A 21,044-nucleotide genomic window follows, 5' to 3' on the forward strand; every position below is an offset into this window, starting at 1 on the left:
CTTTCAAGCTCTCATGAATGACATCTTTCAACCCTTTCTGAGAGAACTTGTCTTAGTATTTTTTAATGATATCTTGGTATACAGTTCTTCTTTGGAGGAGCATGTTCTTCACTTGCAACATACATTCTCAATTCTCAAACAACATTCATTATTTGCAAAGCTCTCTAAATGTGTTTTTGCTCAGCCACAGTTGGAGTATTTGGGCCATATCATTTCTGCAAATGGAGTAGCAGCTGACCCTCAAAAAATCTCTGCTATGCAAACTTGGCCTCTACCATCCAACTTGAAGCAATTGAGAGGGTTTTTGGGGCTCACAGGGTATTACAGAATATTCATCAAGGGCTATGGTACAATTTCAAAGCCACTCACTGATATGCTTGAGAAAGATGCCTTTCACTGGTCACCTGCAGCACATCAAGCTTTCACTTATCTCAAAACTGCAATGTCTCAAGCTCTAGTTTTGGATCTACCTGACTTTTCCAAGCAGTTCACCTTAGAAACTGATGCTTGTGATAGAGGAGTTGGGGCAGTTCTCATGCAAGAAAGCAGACCACTCTCATTCTACAGTAAAGCTTTGGGCCCTAAAGCACTTTACCTATCCACTTATGACAAAGAATTTATAGCAATTGTCATGGCTGTTTAGAAATGCAGATATTATCTTTCACACAGTCAGTTTATTATCCATACAGACCACCAGAGCCTTCAGTATTTAATGGAAAGAATATACACTACTCTTCAACAGAAATGGATGGTCAAGTTAATGGGATTTGACAATGTTATCAAGTACAAGAAAGGCCAAGAGAACACAGTTGCCGATGCATTATCAAGATTGCCAACTTATTATGCTGCCTGTAATGCTATGTCACTTAGCAGTCCTCAATGAGAACAAGATGTCATTTCTAGCTATGAAAGGGACTGTGTAGCACAACAACAGATTGCAACCTTACTTGTCTCTCCAGATCATCCTAATTTTTCTTATTCTCATGGCATTCTGAGATTCAAAGCCAGACTCTACATTGGCTCAGGTAATGGAGTTAAACAATCTATTCTTCAATCATTGCATTCTTCTGCAATAGGGGAATACTCTGGAATGCTAGGTACATACCACAAAGCCAAAACTCATTTGTTCTGGCCAAAATGAAGTTTGATATCCTTTAGTTTGTAGCAACTTGTGAAACCTGTCAATGCAACAAAGGTACCACTTCTTTCCCTGCTGTACTTCTACAACCCTTGCCAATTCCAGAGAGAGCATCATGGAAATACATATATCTATGGATTTTATTGAAGGACTTCCATTATCCAATAAAAAGAGTGTTATTTTGGTAGTTGTGGACAAACTTACCAAATACAGCCATTTTCTTCCTTTGAGCCACCCTTTCACAGCTGTCACAATAGCCAAGGAATTTCTCAATCACATATTCAAGATCCATGGCCTACCTTGCTCTATAGTTAGTGACAGAGACAAAATCTTTGTGAGCCAGTTTTGGCAAGCATTATTCAAGACCATGGTCACTACTCTCAAACTCTCAACTGCATACCATCCACAGACAGATGGCCAAACTGAGAGAACTAATGCTTGTGTGGAGCAATATCTCAGATGCATGACTAGATCTAACCCTAAACAATGAACTCAGTGGTTGTCTCTTGCTGAATGGTGGTTCAACACCAACTACCATATTAGTTTGAAGATGTCCCCATTTCAGGCATTATATGTCTATCAACCCCATCATCTCATCTTTCCCATTGTTGCTTCCACTACAATTTCCTCTGTTGAAAATTATTTGCAGGAGAGGGGTGTAATGATGCAACTTCTGAATGAAGATCTCACTAAAGCTCAGGCCAGAATGAAGTTTTTTGCTGACCAAAAATGTTTGGATAGAGAGTTTGAAGTGGGAGATATGGTGTTCCTCAAACTTCAACCATACAGACAGTCTTCAGTGACCATCAGAAAAAACCTCAAGCTCTCTGCCAAATACTTTGGCCCTTTTGAAGTGATTCAGAGAATTGGTTCAGTGGCTTATAAATTGCGGTTCCCAATTGGGTCCAGAATTCACCCTATCCTCCATGTATATCAACTAAAGAAGAAAATTAGTCTCCAAGCTTCTACTATGCCTACATTGCCAGTGGTAGATAATCAGGGACACTTTATCATTGAACCAACTGTTGTATTGGACACTCGATTTACACTCATATGTACTCAATCGGTCCATCGAATTCTTGTTCAATGGTCTAACTCTACTCGAGAGGACGCTACTTGGGAGGACACTGCTCATATTCAGGCTCAATCTCCAGACTTTATCCTTGAGGACAAGGATCTTTGAAGGGGAGTGCAATGTCATATTCCTATGACTATTCACTGAGTCAGTCACTGAGTTAAGTTTGTAACTCACCGAGTCAACATAGTTAGTGAGTAGGCAGTGTGTTATAATATATTTTCTCGAGTCCTGTTTTTATTCTTGATGTAACTTGTGCAATTGATTTGCTTCTTCTCGATTGGAGGGTTAAATACCCAATCACTATAAATCTGAGTTCATCAATGAAAACTTATTTGCTTTTAAAATTGAAAGTTAGGCTATGATTCTTCAGAGAGAAAGCATCTTGCTGCTATTATCACCTTCATCATCTTGTAGTTATACCTTGTATACTACAAGTTGACGACAATTCAACCTTTTCTAGGGATGTGAATTGGTCGTACATGAATCCTTTTACTTGTATAAAGGTTCTGTAACCCTACATTCCTTTTTTCTTCCCTGAAAACTCTTTTTATCACAAGACTGCTTGTAGAGTCTGTTTTGTGTATTCTCACAATCCCATATCTGGAACGGAGACTCCAAGCATCATGTCTGTTGATGGAAAAGATGTTAATATAATTGTTAAGCCATCAATCATGAAGGAAAAATATAAATCACATTCCTCTAAAACTTTAAATAGGAAGAGGAAGAATGTGAAGAAACCAAGGGCTATCCCCTCTAACTTCAGAAGTTTTCTGATGTTCTTGAATAGTTGAAGGAAACAAGGAAGGAGATTCAACAAATAAAGGCTATTGTTCTAAGAACTCTTGAAATTCAGAAGGCCCTGGTTCAGCATCAGTCAAGAAGGTTTGTTGGATTTGACTCCTTTCTTCATGAACCTTATATTCCAATGGATGTTGACGACAACGAGTTCAGGGACGATAAAGAATTTTTAAGAGATCTTAATATCTAGGAAACTTCTTATGAGAATTTACTCTTGTGTTATAAGAAGGATAACTAGGGTTTGGAATATCATATATTTTGAGTACATATAGCCATTGCCAATGATTTTCATCTTACAATATTTTTAGATTTATTTATTTAAATTCTAAAGTTTATTTGGAAGATGATTTTGCAGTATTAATCTTTACTGGTTTTATATATTGCAAATAATGTTATGGGATATGTGTGTTTACGTCCGTGAACTATGATTGTCCCATATATGTCAAAAGTTAAATCTATTGTGTCATTATGCAAATATTGATGAAAAATAAAATGAACTTTTGATGTCAAAGATTAAGTTTATGGTATCATTATGCAAATATTGATGAAAATAGAATGAGTCTTTGAATATTCCGCAGTATTGATCTTTCCCTGATCCACTTCTACGTGAAAGTACTGTATGGCTCCGTAAGTTTACCTATGTTGAGCATTTTCGATTAAATTAATCATTAAGGTTCCTTTGTGGTTAATTGAACTGAGTTTTCTGGATACAATTTTATGTTTCATGCGATTTGTTAATGTCCAAAGAAATCCTTCTTTTTTTGCAAAAGTAAGGTCACTCTTGTTGTTCTTTTGGGAATGACATTTTATGGGGGAGAGTTCTTAATTGAACTTGTGCTTAATTGCCAAATCTTTGTGGGGAGTGCAGATGTGGAATATTGTAGGAGTTTTATTGTATCTTTATAAACTCCTCGATGAATACACTAAGTTTCGACTTTGTGAAATCATCGCAACAAAGTTGATGTGTTCTCTTTTAGTCATGAAGTATTTCTATGAGAATTTCATTATGATCCTTCTATTTTTCGTACCTTTGCCAATTTATATTGACAAAAAGGGTGAGAATTATTGTGTAGTTCACACTATAAAAATATATGATTTACGGATCATTATGTAAGGGGGAGTGGTTTTCATTGTGATATGAAGTATTGACTAAGGGGAGTGATACATATCACCGTAGTATTATTATCAAAGTTGTGATACAATTGAACTTTGATGTTGTGTAATAATACTATGACACTGTATAACAATAATTGAGAATAAGTGTTTTCTTATTGTTATGGCTACGGATCTTCAACAACTATGATGCTGAGTTGAACACGTTTAGAATCACTGGAGTACTTGGAAGTGACGAATATTTCGAGTAATGTTGAAGAACCAAGGAAATCAAGCATTTGGATGAGAAGCTACAAAGTTTATTTATTTTGTAATCCATTTATAGTTTCGTCGCTAAAATTGACAAAGGGGGAGATTGTTAGAGCACTGCTCGGTCGAACTCGCAAGTGTTGTGATTTTTAGTCTACTTATATCTAAGTCTCGGATTAGGATAGAAAGTGTAGTTGAGCATTAGAATTCACGGCGTTCATCGATTGAAAATGAAGAACTACTAAGGGGAGCTTGTTGAACTTCATCAACAAAAGGTATGTGGAGACTTGAACTCATCTATCATTCAAAAGTATATATACTTTATCTTTTCCTAAAGCCTGAAGTGTACAAACCCTTGTCTCTTTTTGAACCAAGACATGAGACAAGATACACAACCAACATATTTAAGTTGTGCTGGGGTGAACAATAATCTGTCCACCATAACCTTCTTGAATAGAATTCATAGAACCCTGTTTCACAGACTTTTTAGACCGTATTATTTTCTCCAGTGGTCTAGTTTTTTCTTTGGAAATTAACTTCTTCGGGGAAGAAATTAGATTACATACCTCAGACGATTTATGAACAAGTTTGATCTTGTTTGTTAATCGATTTGCTCTTCATTGAAGTTTGTTGACATAAATTATCTTATGTTTGTACTTGAAACATTTGGAGATTTCACGACCCTTCAGAGTACAATAAGAACATGTCAATGTGGAGGATGGTTCAGACGTCACGGATGTGCATGCTGCTAGAAAAATGGTAGAACCTGGAAAATTAGAAACAAAATTTCCAGTGACAAAGATAAATCCATTTTATCCTCCAAGATGGTTGAAGTTTCTCCCGGAAGAATATCGAGATTTATGTATGTATTGTTACAACCGTCAAATTCAATATTTTCACAAAGGAGTGCAACACTTGATTTTTCGTCTTCATTGGAATCATAGTGATCTGACATTTCATCAAGAGTTGCAGTAAGACCTTTGTTTCCAATGTATTTTTTACGATTTGGACACTCATTTGCAAAATGACCAAAGCCTTTACACTTGAAGCACCGTGGCATATCCTCGTCACCAGTATCGTCAACATCTCTGCTTTTAGGAGGAACACAATTATGAGGTTTAACCGATGATTTAGATTTATCTCTAGTGAACCGTTTACTTCTCTTCAAAAGAAGATCTCTAAACTGTCTTGTGATCAAAGAGACCGACTTGTCAAGATCTTCGTCTGATGAATCAGTCTCATAAGGATCATCTTCAGAGATGCCTACACTTTTACCTTTATCAAGTAATTTAGTGTTTTTTTGTGCTTTGAAAGCAATATCCTTTCCAGATTTGGATATATGCTCATGACCAAAGATCTTTAACTTTTCAATGAGAGTATTTCTGGAAAGCACATCAAGGTTATTTCCTTCAACGATGACATGTTTCTTAGAATCGTATCTACATGGCAATGATATGAGAGTTTTCATTACAATGTCATTTTCAGGAATACTTTTACCCAACGCAAAAGATGCATTAACATCAAATGAATCGTATCTACATGGCAATTTTAGATACTTTGTGATTAAACTCATCAAATGAATCTTCATATGCCATACGAAGGTTTTCCCAATCAAAATTTAGGTTTTGAAGCCTAGCTTCTTTTTCACATGTATTCCCTTCAAATACGGTTTCTAAGATATCCCAAGCATCTTTAGACCGAGTGCACGTAGTCACATGGTGCTGAAGATCTAGGATAATGGCATGGATGATTTCATTCAACACGTCAGAATTTTGCTCTGCAACAAGAATCTCGACAGCATCATAATCACCAATATCCTTTGGAACAGTTACAATGCCTATTGTAACAACCGGAGGATCATAGCCATTAACAACGTAAACCCATGATTGAAAATCACGCGCCTGAAGAGAGGCACACATAGCAATTTTCCACCATAATTAATTCGATCCATTGAAGACTGGAGGTACGTTTATAGAGATGGCACTTATGTCCATAAAGTTAGATCGCTACAAACACAGAATTATGAGGTCTTAATTGTGTTTGCCTGCTCTGATACCAATTGAAAGTGGGGGTCTAACAACCACATCGAATATTTTGCTTAGCAATATGTATGGACTAACTCCAATATACTTTCAAGAGAATCAACTAGACAGTTAGACTCAATCTTAGAAAAGTATATCAAAGAGTTATATCTCAACTTCTCAATTCAATCCGAAATCAAACAAATAGGAATCTGCGAGCCCGATTGAATATAAGAAATAAGTTGGACGGTATCAAAAACCAATATCCAAGTGTCAATCAATTTAATCAACAACCAAAGGTTGGATTCACAATTGATTGAACTTACACATAACCTGTTATATTTCAATTATATAAACAAATATAATGCGGAAAAGAAATAACACATACACCGGAAGTTTTGTTAACGAGGAAACCTCAAATGCAGAAAAACCCCGCGACCTAGTCCAGATTTGAACACCACACTGTGTTAAGCTGCTACATACACTAGCCTACTCCAAGTTAACTTCGGACTGGAATGTAGTTGAGCCCTAACCAATCTCACACTGATCAAGGTACATTTGCATTCCTTACGCCTCTGGAACCACGCCGGATTCTGCGCACTTGATTCCCTTAGTTGATCTCACCCACAACTAAGAGTTGCTACGACCCAAAGTCGAAGACTTGATAAACCAATCTGTCTCACACAGAAAATCCTATTGAATAGATAAATCTGTCTCCCACAAATAAACCTAAGAGTTTTTTTCAGTCTTTTGATAAATCAAGGTGATCAGGAACCAATTGATATACCGAACTTATATTCCTGAAGAACATCCTAGAAATATCAATCATCTCACAATAATCTTAATCGTATGGTAGCGAAACAAGATATTGTGGAATCACAAACGATGAGACGAAGATGTTTGTGACTACTTTTTATCTTGCCTATCGAAAATTAAATCTCGAGCAAATCTTAGAGAAGATAGTACTCAACCACGATAGAAAACATCAAGATCAGAACGCGTAACTACAGAGAAAATAGTTGGGTCTGGCTTCACAATCCCAATGAAGTCTTCAAGTCGTTAAACTATAGGGTTTTGGAAAAACCTAAGGTTAGAAGATAATCGACTCTAATCGCAACTAGTATCACACATGAGGTGTGTGGATTAGGTTTCCCAGTTGCTAGAGTTCTCCTTTATATAGTCTTCAAATCAGGGTTTGCAATCAATGTTACCTTGGTAACAAAGCATTCAATATTCACTGTTAGATGAAAACCTGATTAGACTCAAGCTAATATCTTTCAACCGTTAGATCGAACTTAGCCACTGTTAGATGAAAACCTGATTGTTTTTAATTCTCTCGAATCAAGTCATGAACATTATAGCCACGGTTTGTAAAAGATTGCATTCCTTATTATATAAATGTATTAGTTCATGAACAAACCGATTTTAGAACTTAACTTACTCATGTATGCATATGGGAACACATACCTAAGTACCCGGACTAAGTTTGGGTTAGATAGTATGCGAACGGGCAAACTCAGCAGAAATTCCCGGACTTGACTTGAACCTCACGCCAGTACGCGTACCGGTATGCGTACAAGGTTCCTGGACTTTCATTAACCAACCATTACGCATGCGAGTATGCATACTATGGTTCCCGGACTTGGATCACATATATGCAAGTACACATACTATGCTTATATCCAATTGTTCTAAACTCTCATTGCAACCATTGAAACATTCTCGGAAAACGACAATAGATGTCTCACACAAACTATTAGCTTCAAAGCAATTATCAAGTGGTCGAATGATCAATACGAAACATTCCGAGTCTACATCAAATGACTGTCTCACACAAATCATGTAATATGTTACAAGGCGATTTTCACATGATCATCTTTTGACTTTCGTCAATAATATAAGATGAACTTGGTTAAAGCGAAATCTTACCAACACATATTTCGAGAAATATCTAAGCGAGTTAAACTCAGCTCGAAATATCAAATATGCATAATTGAAGTCTATATAGCTATACGACTTTTGTCTCAAATAAGAGATAAAGTAGATAGACTTTTGAGTGATAGATGAGTTCAAGTCTCCACATACCTTTTGTTGATGAAGTTCCACAAGCTCCCCTTAGTAGTTCATCGTTTTCAATCGATGAACGCCGTGAAGTCTAATGCTCAACTACACTTTCTATCCTAATCCGAGACTTAGCTATAAGTAGACTAGAAATCAAGACTTATAGTTTTGGAAACTAAACTTGACAAACAAGCGTGAGATAGCAACGCTTACGAGTTCGACCGAGCAGTGCTCTAACAGATACAACAACTCTTATTGAAGAATTATTTTCACATTATCAACCTTTTGTAAAACTTGTAGAGCCATGTATTGTCTGCACAAGCATAAGCCACATGTGCTAATACACATGGATTTGACTCGGTGTCCGAGTTATTCTAAGTGAGATCATTTTGGTTAGGAATTTGACTTCAATGTAAGTTTCCTTTTTGATTAATTAACAAGGAAACAAATAATATTGCTTACAACCTGTACAGAAATGTTCTGTAAGACGAAGCAGGGCTACCTTAAAAGCTACTGACTTTGGTTTAAGCAAAGATCGCAGTAGAGAAAGATCTTTCTGTTTACAAAAATACTGGAGGGATGGGTTCATGTGAGATCTCCTTATTTTCACTTTAATCTCATTGCAATAATTTGTTCACTTTTGGTAATTTACAAATTTCACCTCTTTCTGGCACTTCTTGTTTGAAGATCGATACATGACATATGATGTCTGTGGTCGAGAAGCATATAAATTGAGCGTAGATGACTTATCTTTCACTTTAATAGTGCATGAGATGAATTAAACAATGAAGGTTCAGAAGCCATGTTTGCTTGTCGTGGGGCTTTCATAGTTTTCATTAGATGGGTTTGAACTGGTTTTCAAGGCGAGAACAATTTACAAGGACCATGGAGTTCAGGGAGGTAAACTTTTCCGCTGACTCTTTGGGCCTTTGGCAAGGATCAAGTCTCTGTGAAGGTATCAGAGCTGATGAAATGGGAAGATTTAATTTTCATGTCAGAGTTAAAATGCCCTAATATTTGCAGTTCTGCAATGAAGATTTTTTTTTTTGGTTATTTCATTAGTTGTCTACTGTAAAGCTTTGAATTCTCTTCGAGTTGTTAATCAATAAAATCGCTTATTCAATCAAAAAAGAGGTATTTGATTAAAAACTAAGAGGAAAAGTGCATTAAGAAAATTATTGTCAGACACCACAAAACATATGAATTCAGACATCCCAATAGAACTAGAAATTCCATTGGATAAATCTGTCGCTATTTTTTTTTGTAGTGGAATCATATTGTGCTGCAAAGTCTCGCCTCAAGTAAGTAGGTATCATGATACGTCGGTGCAGCATCTGCGAAGTGTGTCTATGTTTGAGGTATTCCAAATGCAGGCGCAAACATTCTCAATATGTCTAGAAAGTTCCCCATGAGCAAAATGTATGTAAAAAATCGATAAGATTTATAAACTCTAACAATTTTTTCAATTTTTTTTACAAATTTGTGAAAAATAGGTGTTCGATACTCCCTCTGTTTTTGGAAAAAAGATATCTTCACTTTTTCATTTTAGCCTAAAAATAGGCTAAATTGGAAAAGTGAAAGTATCTCCTTTCCAGAAACGGAGGGAGTATTTAATAATGGTTTGTATACAGATTACTCGGTGATTTTTAAGTTCTTTTTTAGCAGTTCTTCTGTAATAGGGGGAACGATTGCACAGGAAAGAAAAATCAAAAACGTAAAAAAGAGAGAAGAAAACGTAGAAAAGAGAAAAAATCAAGCCACGTCACTGCCATCTCAGCGATGGGTTTGATGGTGGGTTTGACTTAGTGAGCTGAAAATAATTATTGTTGAATTACTTAGGAGGATTCTTCTCTTTGACCCTTTTCAATTGGGTGTCTGACCTTTGAGATAGCGAGGATGTGTTTGGCCTTTTCCGGACTTTTTTTAATAAAATTTTCGGTTTTTTTGACCACCGAAAACCGCAAAAGTTGATCGCCCTTCCGCTAAGGGGGCAATCATCTCCACCGTTGAGCAGTATCAAGAAAACCCAATAATAAGAGGGGCACATTTGGTATAAAATCTCCACTGTACGGAGTATTTTTTACACGGAAAATTCGTCATTTTATGTTGTTTGGTTTTTCTTCGCTAAATAAACGAAATTCTCTTCCATTTCGCTACGATTCTTCCGTGTCTTTTTTTCTTTCTCTCCAAGTAAATGCTCCCTTTTCTCTCCCTCTAACCAGTCCTTGCCATTCGTATGTTGTTCCTCCCTTTTCGCCTAATTAATATTACTCTTCAATTCCATCTATTTTTTCTGCATTTCTGTAAATTTTAGATCTATTTTTCAATGAGTTTTTTGATAATCAATCCCGAAATCAAATCATTCAGGTGGTTGATCATCTCAAAACCTAACCCTAGATTTTCTTTATTCACTGTTTTGTATCAATATTCAGTTTCTGATGTTGAATACTTGTTCGATTTTAGTTTGATTTTAAGTTTTGATGATTTTATAATTGAAATTCTTATGTCAATGATACAGGAAATAGTTTGAGAAATGGTATTCTTCAGAAGTGTTTCGTTGCTGTCGAAGCTTCGGACTCGTATTGTAAGTAGTATTGTTGGAAGATTTGATTTCTCTGTTCATTTTCTCTTGTTGCGTTTTTTATCTAACTCTTCTGATTACAGACTCAGCCATCCAGTCTCAACAATTCTGTCCGATGGCTTCAAATCCAGAGTTCTTCCGACCTTGTAAGATCTCTCTCTCTCTCTCCATATGTGTATATGTATCGTTCCAGAAGGATGGGAGTATGACTAGATTCTGCTTTGTTCTTGTAGGATCTTCATTCTCAGTTGAAGGAGTTGATTCCAGAACAACAGGTTTCGAAAGAATTTTCTTTAAACCATTCTCTTTGTCAATTATTTATGTTGACGATTTCATCTTTTAGCTCTGATTTCTGATTTTTTCTATTATTGGTTGTGTTTGCCAAATTTGAAATGTCCATAGCCTTGTTATTAGAGCTGCTTTTACATTTTGATGTGGAAAATATTTGTTTTTCATTATAGCTGTTTGAAATGTTATGTTGCTCTATGTCAAGTTCAAGTGTTTAATTCTAGAATACACAAGCATAATTTAGACATTTGAAAACTGTGAATGTTTAAAAGTTAGAAAATATTAACAAAAGCAAAAAATATGGAGTTTTTTATTCTGAGCCAATATTATTCTCTTTCAGGAGCGCCTGAAGAAAATAAAGTCAGATTATGGAAAAGTTCAACTCGGGAACATTACTGCTGATATGGTAAATTTTATAGATATTTACATTTATTAGTACTTGGTTTACAATGCTGATAATAACTTCTAAGAAGGAAATCATGTTTACCCCTTACCGATGCTTATGTTTTCTGTTCTTCCAAATTCCAGAATGCATCCTTTAGAATAAACTATAATCAGTTGTAAGTAATTATTCTGCTTAAAGAATTTGCCTGAATTGTGAATTGCAATTTTGAAGGTAATTGGTGGAATGAGAGGAATGACTGGATTGCTGTGGGAAACCTCTTTACTCGATCCTGATGAGGTATATTATGTAATATAATCAGTTATTGTGATGCAGTGTTTAGGTATTTGTGTTCTTTGTTTCGAGGTAGATTATTCTATTTGGACGTTGCCTTGTTGATTTGCAACTGTTTTCGGTTTACCGCTTCACAGGGAATCCGTTTTAGGGGACTTTCAATCCCAGAATGTCAGAAGGTATTACCCGCCGTACAGCCTGGTGGAGAACCATTGCCTGAGAGCCTCCTGTGGCTTCTTTTAACTGGGAAGGTAATATTTGCTTCTGATACAGACGTCCAATTCTTTTGCCTGCATGACTGCATGTACATTAAGATCAGATTATCTGCAAAGGTTTCTTAATCGTCTGTTCATTAGCATTATCATCTTAATTTTTGATTGCGTACAAGACTTCTGTTAGGTTCAGAATAATAAGCAGATTCTTTAATGGATCATAGGTACCCAGCAAAGAGCAAGTAGATGCATTATCAAAGGAATTGCGAAGCCGTGCTACTGTTCCAGGTTTGATTGCATATCTCTTTGTTTTAGTTGCTTCTTTTTTTTTGAAGAATTTTAAAATCGCTTAATTTGAGTTCCTTATTATGTGATTCATATCATGGCAGATGCTTAGGCATATGCTCATTTTGAGAGTTGTTTCTTGGTTTTCAAACCTGCATTTTTTTTTCTTCGTATATTTTTAAAGATATATCCAACCATCATGGGTGTACTTCTTGGACCTAGGTTGGCTTGCTCTATGCGACTGATGCAATAGTTACAAATTACCTATTCTTATATTTAATCTGTAAATTAATTTCATCATTTTAAAGCTGGTGTATAAAGCTTTATTTTTTAGAACTGCACCTCATGCATGCTGATACTGATAGTATGTTGTAAGCTAGTTAATAGCTTGTTTGAGAAGATTAAATGAGGAAAGTAGAGTTAATTCTTTTATTACAAGTTATACCAGTTTAGGAAATCCATGTGGTGAGAAAATTCATTTGTCATCTTATGTACACCCGACGGTTAACATTTAAACTAGAAATCTGCTCTAATTGATGATATTCTTTTGTTTTTCAGATTACGTTTACAATGCCATCGATGCACTTCCTGTTGCAGCTCATCCAATGACTCAATTTACAACAGGGGTTATGGCACTTCAGGTACAGTTTTTTATTGTCATACCAATCCATCTCTGCTTAATTGCATTATATTTTCAGCACCAGTTAATGTCTGTGTTCATTCATTAGCACCGTGTTGGAAAATTTTGGTTGTCGCTCATCTACTGTCCTTGCAGGGCACTTAACAAATCTTGTTCTCTGTATATGTATGGCGTAAGATTAGCTGAAAGGGCTTGTAAATCACAAGATGTGGTTATATAATTCACTTACAAGCGAAAAACACCCTCATGTGGAAATTTTTGAATCTGCTTGTTCCTTGCTTGATCAAGATGAATCTTTCAAATTCTTCAAGAATATGATTCACACATGACAAATTATCTCTTTGTTCTGTTATGTTGTAATTTCGGTATTTTAAATAATATGCAACATGTATGTCGAGCTGTAAATAGTATTTGGAAACTGAATAGCTAGGATTTCGGGAGAGACTGTAACGCGCATGCAACTTCTCTCATCCATTAGGCAAGTGGATTGGTAAGTGAGTGCAATATCACTCAAAATGATGTGTTTGTTTATTTGCTATGATGCGTTTGTTTATTTGCTAAAACCATGGTCCTGAATTTCCTGATAAATCCCCCTCTTGTAGGTGTTGTAATTACCAAGCAATTTCATAATTTATGTGTAGTGGCGAGTATTAACTAGTAGTCACCACAGCTGCTAACATTGATCAATTTTGTGCACATTTATATCCCATATTGGGAAATATAGTCAAGTGAGTAAGCAGTAATCTTTATTTGTTTGCTGCGTTTTCAGGTCAAGAGTGAATTTCAGAAGGCATATGAGAAGGGTATATCAAAAGCAAAGTATGTTTCCAATATAATGGTCATATTTTCCTGGCTTTCCTTTGTCATGATGCGGAATTTCTAACATATGATATATTGTTTTTAGGTACTGGGAACCCACCTATGAGGACTCCTTAAACTTGATTGCTCAACTTCCAGTTGTAGCTGCTTATATTTATCGAAGGTAGCTAATAAAATCCATACCTCATATTTACCTTAGTTGCAGGTCAAGATTTCTTCCAGTGCTGCATTCTGTACTTACTATATGATGGGTTAATGCTGGCATGGAGCTACCCACCCACCCCTTTTCCTAATGGAGCTGCCTCTATTTTTCACTCCTTAGGGTGCATATGTTTGTGCTGAAATCTGTATCTTATTTGTTCACATGACAAACCTTAGTATGTAATAAGAAAGGTAGATTGTAGATATCTAGGTAACATGACAAGTGAATCTCCTCCATATATGTATATAAATTAAGATTCATATTTGGGGTTACAGTACCTCGTCTATCGTTTCAGTGTACCTTAGCTACCTTTCCAAAGTTCTGTTTTGAATTTTTAAACGATTTCACATGTTTTTGAATGCATGTTATATCACAGGGTTAGCAATTAGATAAATTGGTGTTTTCAGCAAGATTTGTTTGATTGACTTCTTTTCCCGTCACTGTAGGATTTATAAGGAGGGAAAAGTCATACCTGCAGATGCTTCTCTGGACTATGGTGCAAACTTTTCTCACATGCTTGGATTTGATGATCCTAAAATGCTAGAGCTGATGAGACTATATGTAACCATCCATAGGTGGGTATAGTTCACTTCAGCGTATCAAGTAACTAACCAGTACAGCATATATTTTTCTTCCCTTTGAAAATATTGGGGGCACGCTGAACTGAACAGCTTAATTCTGTCAACTTTTTATTAAATTTGCATGCTACTGGTTTCTTACAGTGATCATGAAGGTGGAAATGTCAGTGCTCATACAGCTCATCTAGTAAGTGGTCTTACCTTTAGAATCCGCTAACTCAGTATGGACATCTATTTGTGTTTCTCATATTCTTAAACTGATTATAGTTCAATTCATGTGTTGGGACCTCCATGATAGTTTAATACCGAAAATTCTGCTTGTAATGGTGTTCTCTGTCTCATTCCATTATGTATTGCTGAACCATGCTTGCTTATGTTTCTAGACTCAGAAGTGTACACCTTCTCCACTGAATTCTAACATTATTATGTACATTTCTATATGCAATCTGCAGGTTGCCAGTGCCCTTTCAGATCCTTATCTTTCCTTTGCTGCAGCCTTAAATGGGTTAGCTGGTCCTCTTCATGGCTTGGCTAACCAGGTATTCCACTTTCATTCATTCTTTTTTGACTTCCAAATCTATTGAATTGTAGAAGTTTTACAGAGTGTGTGCTGACTGTTAGACACAACACCTGCAGTAGTAGTAGCACTTAGAGTGATAGGATTCTTGGATCACTAAGTTATTTCCTAAAAAGTTGAACATTTAAGCATAGATAGACTTGTGAACCTCAACACCCGAGTTACGAGGATGAAGGTTAAATCATTATTGTGGACTAAGCATAGTTGTGTAAGTGTTAATTTGATATGTGGACTAAGGAATTGCTCAAGCTCCTGATGTATCTCATCCACTTCTTATTGAGATAAATGTTCATATGATCATTTTGTTGTTTATGTTACTTAATCCTCAAATATGAACTTTGAATTTGTTTCTTCCAGTTTGACGATTCTTATATTTCCGTTCATACAGGAGGTTTTGTTATGGATCAAATCTGTGGTTAGCGAGTGCGGAGAGAATGTATCCAAGGATCAGTTGAAGGACTATATATGGAAAACTCTGAACAGTGGCAAGGTATGGTTTCATTACTTTGTACAGCTACTGTACTTGATGCATCAAGGTTAGTCTATCCAGTGAAGTAGTGTTCCTTTTAATTAAAAAGGGGACATGCAAACTGTTGTTTTCTTACATCAACTCCTTCACATTTCCAAAATGTTATTTCTAATTTAAAGTCTATTATTATTATCAAGTTAACAGCAGATATTTCACTGGCCCTACTGACCTCCAATTTTTATTTGGGTTAATGAGAAGCGTTTATTTGGTTCAGTAACTGTCAAGTCATATTGTCAATCTTTGGTACAGGAGTCACTGGGTGTTTTTTTTTATGTTGTCGATAATAGATTCTGGTTTTGTTTCCCAATTCTTGTCCACTATGCAGGTTGTTCCTGGATATGGGCACGGGGTATTGCGCAAGACAGATCCAAGATACACATGTCAGAGAGAGTTTGCATTAAAACATTTGCCTGAGGATCCTCTCTTCAAGCTGGTTGGTTTCTTCCCCTGTGGCTTCTTTTCAGATGTTAGAAGATCCTCTTCCGTTGTATTGCAACTTACAACAAGTATTTTAATTTTGCTGCACAGGTTTCGAATCTCTACGAAGTTGTGCCTCCCATTCTTCTTGAGCTAGGAAAGGTAATTTGTTGATGTTTGAGTTTCTATAGTTAACTAAAGTTATGCTTGAATTATTAGACGAATTTCTGTTCTTAATATTACATTGAATCACTTGTTGACTTTTCTTTGAATTACAAAAAGAGATGTTGATAGTTTAGGACCAGATGAACTTAGATTTTTCCAAATATTTGCTTTTAAAAAGCGGGCCAATTATTAAGTTCAAATTTTGTTCCTAGGATTAATTATTTGTGTGGGGCAATGTTTGACTGATGTACTGCTCTTGAATTCCTGGTTTCTCCAAACTTAGAACTGACTATTTTTTATTTTTGGTAATGGTTGTAGGTTAAGAATCCTTGGCCCAATGTCGATGCTCACAGCGGAGTGTTACTGAACTATTTTGGCTTAACCGAAGCAAGGTGACATCTCTATCCTCTCTTTCTGTCCCTGGACATGCAAGGACATTAATCAACCTAGTTCCATATACATGCCTTGCATTTTTCTTTAATTTGGGTGTATTGGATTTTTTACTTCCTAATCACTTAAGTGAACTGAATTCCTTCCTGGGCGATCTTTGATGTGAGAGATAAGTTGCTGGCTTTAGCTTTGCACTATAATGGATAGTAATTATCTTTTGCCTCCTGTTAAATGTTGTTTTGTGCAGATATTACACCGTTCTTTTTGGGGTCTCTAGAAGCATTGGAATTTGTTCTCAGGTTCTTTTGCTCTCCTACGTGTTAATATTTTACCTTTCTGTTATACTATTAGCAAAACATCCATCTCTGAAATTATATTTGTCTTGCACAGCTTATATGGGACCGTGCCCTTGGCTTACCCCTGGAAAGGCCAAAAAGTGTCACCATGGAGTGGCTTGAGAACCACTGCAAGAAGGTAGCAGCTTGATGCTGAAATTCTCGGATCGTTTGAAGCTATACTTTGTTTATACCAATTTCCTCGGTAATAATTGGCCATGCTGGTCTGGTTGGTGTGGTGGATAGCATATAGTAGAGAGGCTTTTTGTTGTTTGGTATAGCCAAACAGGCAGATTACTTTTAAATGTTTTGGGGATAAATTCTCTAAAGTGTCTTTCACACCCATAATGTACTGTGATCTGAAACTGATAACAAATCTACTTACATTCAGTAGCACATCTACCATGTCTGTTGTGATCTTTTATGGCATAAAATGAGTAGCGTAAAAGGAGGGGATTCCCGTAGTGTACAAAGAGGGATGTCCAATGTGATCTGTCATAAAATGAAGTAGGGTAAAAGGATGGGACCTGTTTTCTTATTTTGAAGTTCAAATATGAGATTTATGAATACAGCTACAGGAAAATGATACTTGTGCAAGTTTTATGGTGTCCATCTACCATCATTTACCAGTACATCCTAAAAAAAGTGGAAGATATGGTAGGCTTCCTACATTCCCCTAAATGACGCCTTCACCTCGGAATGTAACCTACAACGTCAAATCTTAAACCACAATGGCATAGAGATAAGAGGCAACTCACTTGCCGCTTTGTGCTCGTCCATGATCATGATAGCAACCAACTTGGAAGAGGGATACCATGAATTGTTCCAACTTAAGTCTAATCACTCTTTGTATAGGCAAGTCCCTGTTTGTTAGTTTTGAAGGACGTGTGCAGAGGTTTGCAATGAGAATGGTAAACTTGGTTGTGTGCTGGTGATCTAATTCTTGTCTTATGCGGGCAACTCTCAATATCTCATATAGAAATTTATATGCCTAGACTTCCATGTCATCTGGGGTAATTTCATTGGCAGTGAGCCGATTCTTATGTTGAGACATAAATTATGGTTACAAGAGCATGAAAAATTTCTCTGCAATGTTGGGCCTTGAAGCTACACATTCTTTCTGTCAGAGTGTCAGTGACTGCAAGAGCGTTATTATTAGCTTATTGTGTTCATCTAGTCTGTTAGCTTGTAGAGCCCTAGATGCTACTGGATGCTACTGTATGCAAAAAAACCTATCACATGCTACTGTTAGCATTATTGAATCAATCATGTTTGCTGATATACCGCTTTTGGATGCTACTGTATGCAACAAAAAAAACTATCACAGCCCTCTGCATTTTCCTTTTCAGTTAATAGCTATGTTTTTTTTTCAGTAAAAGAAAGAAAAAGAAAATCTGGAACATCTTTTCCAGACATGTATGCAGATGGTACTGAACGACAATTTTCTAGCTGCAGCGACAGACAGAGACATAATAATGGTATTGAGATCTGTAGGAGAGATTACAAACACAGCAGGATGATGTTTTTATACGGTATTTCCATATTCGGACACATGTATATGCATGACACTTGACCAAAATATATGTCTAGCTGCAATGACAAACCTAGGCGAATAAAAGGTATGAAAGCGGTACTCAGATCTGTGAGTGACGCGTACGAAAACGACATGAAGATACATCTAAAAGGCATTTAGATCTTCAGTATATATGTACTGATGTACACAAATGGAATTCAGATACACAGAGAGGTACACGTATTATTTTCGCTAACGGCATTGACTTGCTGACAGAAACGGTATTCAGTTCTTTGGCGAACACGTTAACAGCGGTGTTCAGTTGAACAAAGGCGGTACCTTCCTAAATGGTAATTCGATATTTGTCATCTACCAAGGGTTGGTTAGATTTTCTCTGAAGCACCTATGAGCATCATAAAGGAGCATTCAGACCTTTGACAGGCACAATCATAAACTGTAGTAGGATTTACAAAGACACTACGTTCATAAACGGTAATTCAAATCCATGGAGAAACTTGACTGCTAAGTGTAATTAGTAGCATCTCAACTAACCATTTAGGTGCAAAAGTTCAAATGTGCTAATTCAAAATGCCGCTATCTGGACTAACAGTTGTTTACTGCATCTCAGCTAAAGATTTTGGTGCAAAATTTAAACGTGCCAATTGTAAATCCAGCTACCTGGACTAGCTTAGTTCAAGTCTTTCCCTTGAAGAAAAATAGTACTGCAATACTAAAAGTTTTGGATTCCTTACTAATCTTATTCCTCAAAACATCAACAGACAGGATTATTACTGGAAACGAAAACTTCATAAGCTGCATGCACGTAAAACCGGACTCTATTCTACCACACATTCCATTGTCATGGCGGAAAATATAACTCGCTACGACTATTTAGTTACCTGCCAAAACTAAAAATTACAAACATCTATTTCTCCATATATGTATATAGTAGTAGTTCTTTCCTTCTTACTGCATCACTGTGATGATCCATGCACAACATAATTCTGGTCGGTCACTTCACTTGAACAGTCATCAACATCCCTACCCACATTATCATGCATTACCTCTGCATCATCGAGTAATAATGAAGCGCCTGACGGTTCATAGTAATATCTTGGAGGTGCGGGGGTTTGCAGTCCTGTAAACCCATACCCACGTTTACTCCTCGCCAAGTGCACCGGGTTGTGTTCTTGTTTATAGACACTGCGATGAAGTTTTGATCTCGATTCAGTACTACTCATACCTCGTGCATGGTTTGCTGCAAACCTAGGTGCAGCAGAAACTTCGAAAACACGGGCAAAACTAATCTTCTTACCCTTCAAACTCGAACTACATTGTTTGTTTGACTTCATGGTAATGGTGATATTAAAATGACAAGAACAAGAAAACCAGAAACTAAAGGGATCGAGGGAGAGAGACGGAGAAACAGACAGGGTTCATTAGAAGTTGAAGTTAAGGTGGTAATAACTCTTTGGACTGAACTAATTAGAGTATAATTTTTACGTGGTTGAAGAAGGGAGATTAGGTGAGACTGGTACGTAAATCTACTTAGTAATAAGTGGTGCAGAAACAGACGTGAATCAAAATGAAATAAAGCTGGTAATGAATAGACAAGTGTGAAAATTACGTCGGGAATCTGAAACACATGTAGATTGGTGGTGGAACTAATTTATGAACGAAAAAAGTCGCCTTTCTGTCCACTCTTTCTTAGTATACATGGGTACCTCCGTCCGTATATGCAAGATCTTCCATGTGGCGTAAAAGATTTCTGGACCTGTGCTCGGGAATCGTATCCCTTGTGGAGCTTACTCACTTTAAAACTTGATTTCTGGTTTGGACTGTCATCTCTATCGTAAACCATGAACTTCCCTAGATAAAAACGGTGCTGCCCAGTTTGTAGTGTAAAAACCATCAAATAAAAAAAATGGTGCTGCCCAATCTCGAACTGGGGACCTTCAGTGTGTAAGACTGACGTGATAACCGACTACACCACAGCACCGATGCATGAGACCCTGGCAAAAAAGCTAATCAATAGTTCTACCTGTGAAGGATATAAATTTTCCCCAAGAGTGACACTAAATTTTACATGACTAAAGTCGTCAACGCTCTTAAATGTGATGGTCAGAAATCTAATAGATGAACAAAAATCAAAATGACATAACTTTGGAAAGCGCTCAGGTATATTTATTTTTGTTCACCAAGATTGACATCCCTAATTAATCAACGTTGAAAATTTTCTTAAGAGTGTAATGAATCAAGTTTCACTCACCCATACTTCACCCTCATATAGGGGTGAGACTTGGGTTGGTTGGTTGGTCGGGTTAGAAGGTTTGGCCGAGACAGAGCCGAGGTAAAAATCATTTGCCCATATTTCCCATA

General features: G+C 36.6%; 1 protein-coding gene and 1 non-coding gene across 4 annotated transcripts; one reads left to right on the forward strand and one right to left on the reverse strand.

Annotated features, from left to right (window-relative positions):
- The first annotated feature begins 10,534 nt into the window (after nt 1-10,534).
- Nucleotides 10,535-17,721, forward strand: LOC113321492 (citrate synthase, mitochondrial). 3 transcript variants are annotated; one of them, XM_026569404.1, is made up of 20 exons: nt 10,535-10,692; nt 10,977-11,042; nt 11,123-11,185; nt 11,273-11,314; nt 11,668-11,733; nt 11,944-12,009; nt 12,141-12,254; nt 12,440-12,503; nt 13,059-13,141; nt 13,910-13,959; nt 14,045-14,122; nt 14,608-14,736; nt 14,884-14,926; nt 15,192-15,278; nt 15,705-15,806; nt 16,171-16,278; nt 16,374-16,424; nt 16,746-16,819; nt 17,065-17,116; nt 17,208-17,721. In XM_026569404.1, exons 2-20 carry the CDS (start codon nt 10,992-10,994, stop codon nt 17,301-17,303), a joined length of 1,419 nt encoding a protein of 472 aa, XP_026425189.1. In that variant the 5' UTR covers nt 10,535-10,692; nt 10,977-10,991; the 3' UTR covers nt 17,304-17,721. The 3 variants fall into 3 exon arrangements, with proteins under 3 accessions (XP_026425189.1, XP_026425191.1, XP_026425190.1); XM_026569406.1 differs by having other exon boundaries at nt 10,570-10,648; XM_026569405.1 differs by having other exon boundaries at nt 10,571-10,825.
- Nucleotides 17,722-20,590: 2,869 nt separating this feature from the next.
- On the reverse strand, nt 20,591-20,664 carry TRNAV-UAC. The gene has a single exon. It is a non-coding gene; the product is annotated as a tRNA-Val (tRNA).
- Between the last annotated feature and the right edge of the window lie 380 nt (nt 20,665-21,044).

The sequence above is a fragment of the Papaver somniferum genome, chromosome 11, assembly GCF_003573695.1.
Source record: "Papaver somniferum cultivar HN1 chromosome 11, ASM357369v1, whole genome shotgun sequence".
NCBI lineage: Eukaryota > Viridiplantae > Streptophyta > Magnoliopsida > Ranunculales > Papaveraceae > Papaver > Papaver somniferum.